This window comes from Macrosteles quadrilineatus, unplaced genomic scaffold (genome assembly GCF_028750875.1).
Source record: "Macrosteles quadrilineatus isolate MER2022 unplaced genomic scaffold, UCM_ALF_1.0 Scaffold_5__1_contigs__length_97177068, whole genome shotgun sequence".
Lineage (NCBI taxonomy): Eukaryota > Metazoa > Arthropoda > Insecta > Hemiptera > Cicadellidae > Macrosteles > Macrosteles quadrilineatus.
Window position 1 is genome coordinate 25,191,815 of NW_026542598.1, and position 13,648 is coordinate 25,205,462.

The 13,648-nt window shown below is 33.0% G+C and overlaps 1 protein-coding gene across 2 annotated transcripts in view; it reads right to left on the reverse strand.

The window, feature by feature from the left end:
- Positions 1-13,648, reverse strand: part of LOC128993932 (uncharacterized) — a 72,614-nt gene that overhangs the window by 45,655 nt on the left and 13,311 nt on the right. Inside the window, exons 9-12 of one of the 2 annotated variants that reach the window (XM_054418059.1) lie at positions 13,022-13,051; positions 10,092-10,127; positions 9,260-9,286; positions 8,315-8,344 (exon numbers count right to left, since the gene is read on the reverse strand). In XM_054418059.1, coding sequence (XP_054274034.1) covers positions 8,315-8,344; positions 9,260-9,286; positions 10,092-10,127; positions 13,022-13,051 — 123 coding nt within the window. The remainder of the gene's footprint in view (positions 1-8,314; positions 8,345-9,259; positions 9,287-10,091; positions 10,128-13,021; positions 13,052-13,648) is intronic. The other variant, XM_054418060.1, reaches the window with a different exon arrangement.

Here is a 13,648-nt window from a genome sequence, read left to right on the forward strand (position 1 = left end):
AATTCACATCACATTCACAGTCAGTTGTTGTATTTGATGACATGAATAGTCCAAATATTACAACATTTTTGTCAAAAGGTCGACATAAAAATATTGACTGTTTTTACTTTGGTAAATCTTGCAGCACAGTACACAAACATTTATGTGATAATGTACATTTCCTAATATTATCCAAACAAGACGATTTAAATCTTAAAACATGTGTATAGCAATCATGTAGGTAATGACGTTTCATTTAACCAATTTAGCGATCTCTTCCTCAAAAGTTGGGACAAAACTAAATATGGCTTTTTCATAATAGACATGGAAAGGTTAAAGCTATGGTTCCACAGGATGCGGAATCTCCGCTATGCGGTGTGTAATTTTTTGCAGCGGAAAATTACGCAGCGAAAAATCTAGAGGGGTGGTTCTACAGACTGCGAAAATAACGTTGCGGAGATTCAGTTCTGTCCAAACTAGCGACGAGTATGGATAGAAAGAGGAAAGCCCTTTTGTCTTTGATGCTATATGATGACACTGATGATGTTGTCGATCTTTTATCTTTGTTAGTGTCAAGTCACAGTGATCGAAGTGACATATTTAAGAATCGAGACAGTGAAGGGGCCTATTTTTGCTATTTATTTAACAAAGCTTAAGAGGTTTCAATCACGAGATCCCGTTTAACACTTGATACCCAAACATCTCAGGATAATTGTTCGTCAGGTATACCATTTTCGACAGTATGTTAAATGTATTACAATAATTTATTTTTACAGTTAGTTTGTTGAAAATCGGTGTTGCGGTTATAGGTGTTACTTTATAATCGTTCATCTATAACTCTTGTTACAGCATAAGACATAATGAAACTGCACGGTCACAATATTTGATGGCTCTTCTCTGCTGGCGGAATCCGCACTGCTACTGTTCTCAGACCAGTATGATTTCTCCGCCATGTGGAACCGAAAATTCGGGATGCGGACAAGCACGTCAGTGGAACCGCACACATGGGAACTCCATTAAACTAGTGTCATTTTAATTCCGCAGCGGAAAAAATCGCACCGCACGGCGGAGATTCCGCATCCTATGGAACCATAGCTTAAATAATAATGGCAATTATAGATTTATGTTTGATCAATTTTATAATTACTAAGAGCAAGAGTATTAATATCATCTTCCAGAATAAGCCTCTTTTCATCATCAAAAGATAGTACTTTCTTATTCATAGTTTTTTGACATTTTTGCACACCTAAAATTGTTTAAGTCCATAATACAGTTTTAAAATGCTTGTATCTTGAAAACGGCTTGAGATACGGCAAAACGGTTGAAATTCTGGCACACATAGTGGGTGTCAACTTTTGATTATAAACAATAATAAAACATAAAAAAATAAAAAACTTCAAAAAATTTTTACATTATTTTATATGGGTACAAATAAAAGTTACTATGAAAATCTTCAAAGTCTAGACTTTTTGAAATTTTTGCACACCTTGACATTTTTTAAGTCCGTAAAACTGTAAAAAAACCGCAACACGGTTGAAATTCTGGCACACATAGTAGGTGTCAACTTTTGATTATAAACAATATTACAACATAAAAATATCAAAAATCCAAAAAAACCAACATTATTTTATTACAGTTAGCGCAATTACAGTTATTACAAAGATTTTTAAAGTCAAGGCTCTTTTGACATTTTTACACACCTCAAAATTTTCTAAGTACATAATATTATTTTAAAATACTTATATCTTGAAAACTATAAAACATAAATATCTCTTTTTTATATCTTGGCAAAATGGTTAAAAGTCCAGCATTAAATATATCTTAACTTTAATACATACATTTTCTAAAAAAGTTTATGCTGCTCCACTAAAGAATAAGACAGGGTTGGTTGGTAGTTACAGAAGCCATTAAAACCATTCTACCAAAGGGGGGTAGAAACATTCAATCTGACAATAGAAAATAATTTGTTTATCAATATTTTAGCAAACTAAATATTAATCACTATCACACTTTTTCTACAACTAAGGCTGCAATTGTGGAGAGGTTTCAGAGAACTTTAAAGAATTCGTTAAATAGGGATTTTAGTGCTCAGAAGAGTTATAAATGGTTGGATTTACTTCCAAAGTTAATTCGAAAATATAATAATAAGGTGCATAGATCTATAGGTATGAAACCTAACCAAGTGAGTGGTAAGAATAGTAAATATGTGCATGAGAGGTTGACTTCAAAAGTAGTGCAAGTTAAAAAGCCAAGATATAAGGTAGGTTATACTGAATATTAGGTTAAAAAAAACATTCTTTACAGGAATATAAAATATGTATGAAATCGATAGTCATTTTGTACTATATATTTATAGGTTAAGACTAGTAGATCCAAAAGGCATTGACAACGCCGACTTAACCTAGGTTGATTTGAATAAACCGTTACTGTATTGGCATCTTCCGAAACGAACACTACTCGTAGAAAATGTAAGTTTCTTTATTTAATTAATTTATTGTCTGATGTCTAATTTCCAAGCCAAAAGATTCATTTGTAAAACTAGTCTTAAACTAAATTTAAATTGTCAATAATTGTATCTATATATATAATACGTGAAGCCGTTTTTTGTTAACGCAACTCCTCCCTTATTTGCGGACCAATTTTAACGTTTAAGGTGTCAAAAGATTCGTCTCAATATGTAGTTTTGCAATAAGGTTTTAGAATTTTAAAATGCCAACTCTTAAGGGCGTGAGACCCTCTCAAAGGTTGGGGTTTCCCCATAAGAAATACATAGAACAAATTTAAAAACAAAAAACAGCTGTTTATAAAAAGAAACTCATTAGCTTTTGGGGAGTAAATATTAATGTTTGCAATATTCAGTAGGTTAAGACAAAGTTAAACAGTTAATCAGTTTTGTTTGGAAGAACAGAAAATGCCTTAAGTTCAAATAAGAAATATTGAAAACAGGAGGATGAGACAATTAATAATAAGATATCTTATGCGTATAAGGAGAGTAGAAAAAGAGAGGTAGAAAAAAATTCACCAACACAATCCAGACATTTCAAGTCAAAAATAAGAAGTTGCTATTGAAAGCTTTAGTGGCAATATTAGACCAAACATAAGTGAAGGAATTAGTGTTTATGTTTTCAACGATCGAGTAGGGACAATCAAGTTTATTTTTACAATTCTAAGGCAAATAATATACGTTGTTCAAAAAGAGAAAGTTTCAATTGCTATCCAAATCTTATAGCTACAAGAGTTAACTAACCTATTTCGACAAACGAATCCATACTTTCAAAACTTTGGGACAGGTATTAAGAGAACCCCAGAAACTCCACTGAACAACGTAAGAATGTTCTGATGCGAGGCATATACTGAGACTGAGAGACACCTTAAGTTAACCAACTTTCAATGGTGTTGCTGCTTTCAAAGCAGATTATGGCTGTCCAGTTGGTAATCCGGAGACTTTTCGGGATTCTATACGAAAAAAAATCGTTGGTTTAGGAGGATGTCTCAAATAAAAGAAATGAAATTAACAAACTAAAAAAAAAAAAAACAACTAAATTACTTAACACGGGTTATCAGTAATGCAACAGTTTTCTTCAATTCTTAATGCTGGAAAAACTTTGTTGCAACATGTTAACTCGAATCGAAGCAGAACGTTTAGCTTCCATTAAAAGTTATCAGTTAAAACTGAGAGCAGAAATAATGTAGGTGAACCTTGACGACGCAAATAGAGTTATTCAAAATAATTTTCTAACAAGTTTTCAAACAACTTCAAGATGTAACTAAAATACTCGAATTTAAGCATAACGCTCTCCTCGGCGTTATGTTTCATACTATGCGGCTCATTGAGCCGCACGGGTTCTCTAGTTTTATTTGAAATCTTGTTAGTCACTATTGCAAATCCTTTCTTTTAGCAAATCAATAATTCATGTTTCGAATGGTTTCAAAGATCAGCAAATTTAATTTTGTTAACTTATTATTATAAATTTATTAATGCTCTGTGGGGTTATTTTTCACAGACGAGTTCGAGTGGAATAAGGAAGATTTGCCATTAGTACAGCAGATTAAGGTAGTAGATATTACTTTATATGTTAAATATATGAAAGGATAGTGTAAATCTGATTTTATTATTTTTGATTACTAGAAGAGTTGATTTGATTGATTTTAATAAATACTAATGCTGACATAACATGTGTTTTTGATTTTACGAAAAACTGTGATCCAAGGCAAAAGTAAAATTGTGAATTGTGAGATAATCAGCCCCAAAATCTTCTATATTTATATCTAATTGGTGTCTTGAAAAGGGTATAAGGTGATAGCGTGAGAATTTCCAAGTATAAACATGTTTTTAGTAAAGGATATACTCCGAATTGGACAGGGGAGCTATTTACAATAGCAGAAGTTAAGATACAAAGCCTGTGACTTATATTTTGAAAGATGAAAATGGCAATATAATCAGGGGAGGATTCTATACAGAGGAGTTGTTAATAGTCCAGGACCTGACTAGGGTTCTGTGTGCATGTCGTGTATAGAGAATTTTGCTTTTGCATTTCAATATAGGTGTCTTAGGAAGTGTTTTCCACTCGGGTGTCAAGTTCGTACCTGGTACGTTTTCGAGCTATGACGTCATCAAGATGGCGGCTCGGCAATTTTTAAATGCGTATATTTCGCAAACCGTTTAACTGATCGGGATGATTCTTTTTTTGTTTGAAAGAGACTTTTACAAACTATCTTTTTTGTATTTACACATTTGTTGTAAACTTAATATTCACCGCACAATATTGAAAAACGTCGTTTTTATTGTTATTATATTTATTGTTTTGCTTATAACTTCTTAACCGCTGATAAAATCAAATACCACCCGTTGCAAAAGTTGTAGATAATTCTATACCCTTTCCAACGATACCAAACAATATGTGATTAGACCTAAAAATATAGCAAAGAGATTGAATAAACTGTAAAAAAAACACTGAAAGTGGTGTACGGTCCGGGAAAGATTAGTCCTGGACATGACTAGGGTTCTGTGTGCATGTCGTGTATAAAGAATTTTGCTTTTGCATTTCAATATAGGTGTCTTAGTAAGTGTTTTCCACTCGGGTGTCAAGTCCGCACCTGTTTCGTTTTCCAGCTATGACGTCATCAAAATGGCGGCTAGGGAAATTTTTAAATGCATATATTTCGCATACCGTGTAACGGATCGGGGTGATTCTTTTTTTGTTTGAAAGATAATTTTACAGAAAATGTTTTTCGTATTTACACTTTTGTTGTCAACTTAATATTTATCTCACAATATTAAAAAACGTGGTTTTTAATATCATTGTTTTTGAAATTTTCTTCATAACTTGTTAAACGCTTATAGAATGAAATAACTACCCGTTACAAAAGTTGTAGATAATTTTATGCCCTTTCCAACGATACCAAACAATTAATGTTTTAAACTAAAATTAAAGCCAAGAGATTAAATAAACCGTTAACAAACACTTAACATGGTAGATAGTCCGGAAAATATTGCGGCTGGAACAATCCTTTAAATTCGTATATTTCGCATACTGGTTAACGAACCGGGATACTGGTTTGTTTGTAAGATATTTTTTAAGCCTATCTTTTTTGTATTTACACCTTTGTTGTTAACCTACTATTTGTCAAAAAGTTATAAGCAAACGTAAAATAAAAATAACAATTAAATGTACATTTATTAATATTGTGGGATAAATAGTAGGTTAACAACAAAAGTGTAAATACAAAAAAGATAGGCTTAAAAAATATCTTACAAACAAAAAAAGAATCATCCCAGTTCGTAAAACGGTATGTGAAATATACGCATTTGAAAAATTATTCCAGCCGCAATATTTTCCGGACTATCTACCATGTTGAGTGTTTGTTAACGGTTTATTTAATCTCTTGGCTTTAATTTTAGTTTGAAATATTAATTGTTTGGTATCATTGGAAAGGGCATAAAGTTATCTACAACTTATGTAACGGGTAGTTATTTCATTCTATAAGCGTTTAACAAGCTATAAAGAAAAATTCAAAAACAATGATAATAAAAACCACGTTTTTTAATATTGTGAGATAAATATTAAGTTGACAACAAAAGTGTAAATACGAAAAACATTTTCTGTAAAATTATCTTTCAAACAAAAAAAGAATCACCCCGATCCGTTACACGGTTTGCGAAATATACGCATTTAAAAATTTCCCTAGCCGCCATTTTGATGACGTCATAGCTGGAAAACGAAACAGGTGCGGACTTGACACCCGAGTGGAAAACACTTCCTAAGACACCTATATTGAAATGCAAAAGCAAAATTCTCTATACACGACATGCACACAGAACCCTAGTCATGTCCAGGACTAATCTTTCCCGGACCGTACACCACTTTCAGTGTTTTTTTACAGTTTATTCAATCTCTTTGCTATATTTTTAGGTCTAATCACATATTGTTTGGTATCGTTGGAAAGGGTATAGAATTATCTACAACTTTTGCAACGGGTGGTATTTGATTTTATCAGCGGTTAAGAAGTTATAAGCAAAACAATAAATATAATAACAATAAAAACGACGTTTTTCAATATTGTGCGGTGAATATTAAGTTTACAACAAATGTGTAAATACAAAAAAGATAGTTTGTAAAAGTCTCTTTCAAACAAAAAAAGAATCATCCCGATCCGTTAAACGGTTTGCGAAATATACGCATTTAAAAATTGCCGAGCCGCCATCTTGATGACGTCATAGCTCGAAAACGTACCAGGTACGAACTTGACACCCGAGTGGAAAACACTTCCTAAGACACCTATATTGAAATGCAAAAGCAAAATTCTCTATACACGACATGCACACAGAACCCTAGTCAGGTCCTGGACTATAAAGACCAAGTATAAAGACATGTATTTGGTAGAGAAGGTAATTAGGAGAAAGGGTGATTTATTGTATGTCAAATGGCTTGGGTTCCCAAGTAGCCAGAATTCATGGATTTCCACAAAAGATACCATTTCACAGCCCCACTACTAGAGGCAAGAAGCAAGAAGCACACCCGCGACCGGGAGCACGACCATGAGTCGGGAGCGCGACCGGGAGCACGCCATGAGCCGGGAGCGCGCCCGAGTTCGCGTGCAAACCTCGCTCGATTTTGAGAATATACATGTGAATGGATGTGGATTTGAAATAGTAATACAGTTTTACAATGGTATTGAAAATTTATATAGGCTTGTATAGGCAAAGATCAGGGTCTTTAAAAAGTGGCCAAAAATAATCCCAATAAGAATAACATGGGAAAAACGTGCCTAAAGTGGCGTCTCTTTGCTAGTTCACCACTAGTTTACATTTACACCTGTAATGGTCAATAAATGTAAATAGCTTTTTTAGCTTGATGTCGAATATATTTATAGGTAATAAGTATGAAACAAGCTTTGATAATTTTATAGGGATATGTGAGCAAAGATCATGATTTTTGGATTTGGTGGCCAAAAAATGATCACCATGTTATTCTTATGGGAAAAAACGCCTTAAGTGGGGTCATACCATCATATTGTCACTACTTATGTAAAAGTATAGGACCCTTAAAAACGTTTAAATTTTATCAAAATGCAATGTTGTTTCAACTTGTTTTCATCGCCATTTATATTGACCAAACATTATCAGTGAAAACCGTTGGAAAACTCCTAAGAAACCAGGAAGTATTTCGATATAGTAAATCCTGGTCGAATGGTGGAGGAAAGGTTAAAAATCCACTTTTGGTCATAATGTTAGTTGCTCTGAAGACAATATGTTTATCAAAGAAAACAACAGATTGTCACGGAAAATGCAAATAGCTGCCAACAATGCAACAATACACTACGATTGATTACATCAATCGACAACAAATCGCTTTTTCACAAGCAAGACACTCGTATTGAAAACATCTGGTTATGCTGCAATATGGCGAAAACAAATTGTGTTATTGTTGTTCACAGATCAAAACGCATGGGAAATCTTTATGTTAACTGTGGACCAAAATTTACAGATAAAGGGTTATTGTTTTTTTTTTTATAAAGGGTTTTGTAAGGAATACATTTACCAAAACAAAATCAAAATTACTTGTAAATCAAATTAAACATTTTTTTCTTATGATATTTTTGTTAAATTCCATCAATTTCACAGGAATTTAGGTATATATAATTTGTATTTGGACTTTTTATTTTAATCTTGAAAACAAAGGTTTTGGGTTGCACTTAAGGTCGATAGTATGTTTGGTATGTTTATTTTTTAGGTATTAGTTTTATTTAGATTAACATTAGTTTAAAGAAAGTTGAGTAAACTAAATATGAACAGAAAGAAGTGTAAATTGCAGAATATAAATACTCGACTTACCCACCAATGATATTTTCCACCGGATTTTTTCTGAAACAATTACGGACTTATGTTATAATTATGTTTAGTTTATTTTATTTTTATTTTGTAAACAACTGTTACTATAATTGAGTAACCAATAATATATTACATGTAAATTTTTTATTAGATAAATGTAAATATTATAATGATTTTGGTTGATATAATATGTAATACCCCCATCGCAGCAAACCTCCAGACTAAGTGAATTTCCTTTTGCTTGATTTGATTTTCAATTAAAATTAAATCTATTTCAATAACATTAGTTTTAATAAGTACATAGGTTTGCTGCTACAGGGAGGGTAATAAAGTGTGTTTTTTAATCAAATATTAGTAGCTTAGTATAATATAATTATATTTGCCAAGTTTGATCAAAATATATCCATAAACAAGCAAACTGCAAAAGTTTACTTATTCTCTATAAGATGAACATGGGAATTATTGATTACAATTTTTTGTTTTTTGTTCGTAACTAATAACCGTACAAAAACACTTTAATGTACTAAAATACCTGAGATGTGCTATGCCTCTTCACTTTATACATTTCCTGGGTCAATACTAATATTATTAGTCTTTTATATTTTACCAGTCAAATCCCTATGAAGATGACACAATTAAATATAACGAAAAATAAAAATTGTAAATGTATAAAAAATCTTAACACATCTAAATCAGGAGAATACTTTCTTTTGTTAAAGTGTGTTTTATTGAATGAATTTCACAGCAATCAACCAAAAAGTCAAGCAAGAGTAAAGTTCATAACAACTGTTTGATATTGCATATCGGTTTTACTGAATATTGTGTAGGTTTATATTTTTGTGAAGAAGATTAATCATACATTGTATGAATTGCACCTAGAAGAAAATATGCCGAGTCAATTAACTATGAATAGGTGTGTTGACTAAAGAATGCAGCGATTTTACTTACATCCCAGTAGTTTTGCATGAATCTTTTCTGAAAAAGAGAATAAAACATATCTATAGTATTTTTTGTATTAATGTATCGTGTATCAAAGCAACTCAAAATATATTAGTTATACATGTTTACTTGAATAAATTTTAGTATAAGCTTCAACTTTGTCGTAACAAAAGTATTTAATGTATTACAACTTGTTACTGTTGTATTAGCCTATATATTACTTATTTAAGATGTGTTTTTATTTCACTAGTATACAATCATAAATTCAAACCACCATTAGAATTACGAAATTATATTTTTTATGAGAAACATAAAAAAATAAAAATGACGATTGGGTCCTATAAGATATAATATATTATCCCCCAATTCTTAGGACTCATTTACGTTCTTACACTTTTTAAAATTGAGATGGATATTATATCCGGGTTAGCACAAGCTTAGAGTTTGACTACCTCAAAAGTGTCATTGGATTATAAGGTTGCAGTGTCCAAATCCAGACAGTGTTATTATGCATAATTCAGTTTTGCCAACAGCTTCATACTGATTAAATAAGTTAAAGCTATTGTATGGTTTAACTTTGAGTATATGTTGTTTGTTCGTTAACACATTCACAAATATGTATGATATAAATATGACAACTAGCTTCATATGGCTCACTTCTCGGTATATTCTATTTCAAGACTCTACAAAATAAGCTGGCACTAAATCCTCTCCAGAAGTGATTTAGAGTACATTGGCATACAAAAGGGGTTAGTTTAGAGTGAAATTTTAAAATAAATTTAACAAAGTAATTACTTGTTTTAAACTTAGTTTATCAAACTCATGAGCATTAAAAACTTACCGCTTCTGTAGGAATGTTAACTTCATCAAATGTGAGCTAAAAGACATATTGGTGATAAGATCATTCTTAATTTTATATCTTGAACAAAAATAAAAAGTAAGGTAGCGGAGAACGTTAGTAAATTTCAACATATGAAAAAAAAAATCTTTAACAAACTATGAAAGGTATTGATCAAAAGCTCTCCTTTGTCAGATAAAAATCAGTCATCACATGGACTATGTGTTTGTTATATTATTTTTAGATAGTCTAACAAATGTAGCAATTGGCCTTAGTCGAAAAAAAAGTTAAAAAGTAACATTGTAACTACTAAGTACAAAAAAACCACATAATCCCTAAGAACTTACAGTCCCTGAGGTCCCGGGTTCGATCCCCGCCAAGTCACCAATGGATTTTATCCAAGTGATAATGCCGCAACCCCTAGGTCTAGCCTGAAGTAATGTGAAAAATAATCCCAGAAAATATACCTCATATTTAAGAAATGTTGAAGAAGTTGTTTAATATTTCCCAATTTAAATATTTCACAACGTTAGTGTAGGTGAGTAGTTGACTAGGTAGAGTATTTTCCTTCTACCTTAACATCAGGTTGTCGGTTCGATCCTAGGAGAGTTCAGTAGCTTATTGATATTAATTATAGGTTAATTGAGACGAGGACGCCACCTGGGTGCGTATTTTAACCAAAATATATGAATTTCATTGGAAATAGCATGAGATGATCCTTGCACATCTTCTCATTTTCTTTAAATATTTGTCAACCATTTTAAATGTAGGTTATTGTCGTGTGTTGTAACCGTTTTACTCATTTTTAAAGTTTGTTTAATGAACTCCACATGAGGGATTATTATCAAGACATTCTTGACCTGAAGATTTACTCCGTATTTAAAAGCACGACACAGATGTACGAGTCATCGAATTATTAAAAAGATCGTTTTGACAGCAAACCAGAAATCTTTATCTTTATTCAGGCTATCCAGAGGCCATTCCATCACGAAAGTAAGATCAGCTGTTTCAGTAGCCAGGATTATTTCTTTAAAGCCCAACGATCAGAGTAGCTGGGTCGAGTTTCAAACCATCGAAAAACTACTCACTTTACCCAGGACTTTCGGTTGTTATGCGAGCAACATAGCCGCTTAGCTGCCCAGCGTGAATTATTAGATTCACTCATGATAGTTTAGACACAGAACCAGATAGTATAATCTAATTAACCATTTCGACCTAAGTTTATGACTGACGGGATTATACTTCTAAAGAACGAGTATACCTTCAAAAACAAGAAATTGTCGTCCACTGATACTTCAATTAAAAGTAAGCCACAGGAAAACAATTTATTCAATTATCGCTAAAGCTGATAAGGAGAATTGTATTCTTATTTTAAACAAGGACAACTTATTAACATAGTCCAAGATTTTATGAACACTATTATTACCTAACATAGAAACTTTTAACACTCAAAGAACATTTCGTTCAGCATCAATATTCTATACGCAGATAAAATAAGGTAACTAATAAACAGGCACCTGTTTTATTAGGTGTGTCAAAGATGTATCATAAGATACGCCAATCAGGCGTTTGGCAATTTTGGATGGTTTTTAATAATTGGACAGAATCGCCAGGGCACTCAAAAAATTATACGAGATTGGCGCTAGTGTACGTAGTGGGTCTTGGTCTGAGTTGGTCACAGGGGGAAATTTGTTCAAACCACCCTGTGAGTAAGTATTTAAAGGAAATCGCAGTAAGAAAATTGGTTAATGATCACATCCAGGAGTCCTAATCTGGTAAATGAGCCTCTGCTGCGGGGATTGACGATTCTTGCATCCATGGGAGTGAAAGCGGTGCGCTTAACTTGCCCACGGCTCTCAAGTCAGACTTTTCTCTCTTAACAATAGTTTTAAAGCTAATCGAGACCTCCGTAGTTTCATTCCCAGTACATTGGTGCCTCCATATTTGAATCGAGCAAATTTCAACAAAGATGGACTTTTTATCAATTAGAACTCGGTAGCCCCGTGTGAAGTGTGTGGAAGGAAGCAGCGACAGTTCGTGCGATAGGTGATGGGGGAGCGCTGGACTGAAACGAGCGTATTTCTGAGCAACCCAGCGCGCGATCAAGTTGTGGAGATGTAAAGTAATGATCCCCATCTGCCTACTACCAAGCATTTAGGGGGAGCGAGCTGGTCTAGTGGTTAGAGCGCGGGACTTCAGTCCCTGAGGTCCCGGGTTCGATCCCCGCCAAGTCACCAATGGATTTTATCCAAGTGATAATGCCGCAACCCCTAGGTCTAGCCTGAAGTAATGTGAAAAATAATCCCAGGCTCGTGCCTAGCGTCCTAGGACGAAAAAACTACCACGCATGGGGGAGCGAGCTGGTCTAGTGGGTAGAGCGCGGGACACCGGCTCCTGGGGTCCCGGTTCAAATCCCGCTAAATCACCAATGGATTTTATCTAAGGTGATTAAAGTGATAATGTCGTAACCCCTAGATTTAGCGTGAAGTAATGCGAAAAACATTCGTTCATTCGTTGTTTTCGTTGTTTGTAACCAATAAGTTTGCTAATTAATTTGTTTCGTTGAACCGAGAAATTAAATTAAATTAAAAGGTTCCTTTTTTTAACTACATTAACAAGTAACAAAATGATAAAAATACTATGTAAAGGAAATCCTTGGTAACAAAAGCTTAAATAGTTTGATATTAATAAACACATTTTAATATTGTGCCAGGAATTGTTTTCCAGACGGATTCAAGTTCATATGGAATAGTAACTTTCGTGTGTGCAAAACACGTAAGTCTGTACAAAACTCACCCTTATGTTACCCCTAAGCGAACATAGGTAACAGGTTCATGCTGTTTACTATGAACTAAATTGATGATTGTGTTGTTAATTATAAATCGAATGAATACACAGAAGTCACATAGCCTAATATTGGAAAATTGCCTTACCTTTGGATCTGGATCCCATATTAGGTTACTCTGGAAAAATAACTGTTTTAGATTTCAAAGTAAAATAAACTTGATCAGTAAAAAACTAAATTGTTTAATCTTAGTCTACATGTTATTCAATAGATTCACTGTAAAATTAGTAAAGTTTATAAACGTGTTACTTCGATTTCAGAATCGGCACCTAGAAAATCCCTTATACTTAGTGTATAAAAACTAATAGTTAAAAGTATAATGAATTAATTTTGGAATAAATACTAATTAATATAGATTTCGATTTATGTTTTAGCTAGACTTTTAACATAACTAACACTTCTAACACGTATTAAAAATCAAAGTTAAGTATTTTAAAATCTAACTTAATCAAAGTGGCATAGTCTGAAGTCTCAACACATACTTCTGTTCTTGCTAAAAGGTAGACAGACTGCAGGCACTTTTCTAGAAGAATCAAGAAACGGCATTTTATGTTTGAAAATGGCAACAAGACTGGAACGCACCCAGTATTGTTGGTTTGAATTTACTACAAGCAAAGTCAATGATACAAGACTGGGACAGTGCTGGGACGCATCGTGGAAGCGAGCAATTTTCTTTAAAAAGAAGAGCTAAATTTTCTTTTAAAAGACGACCAAC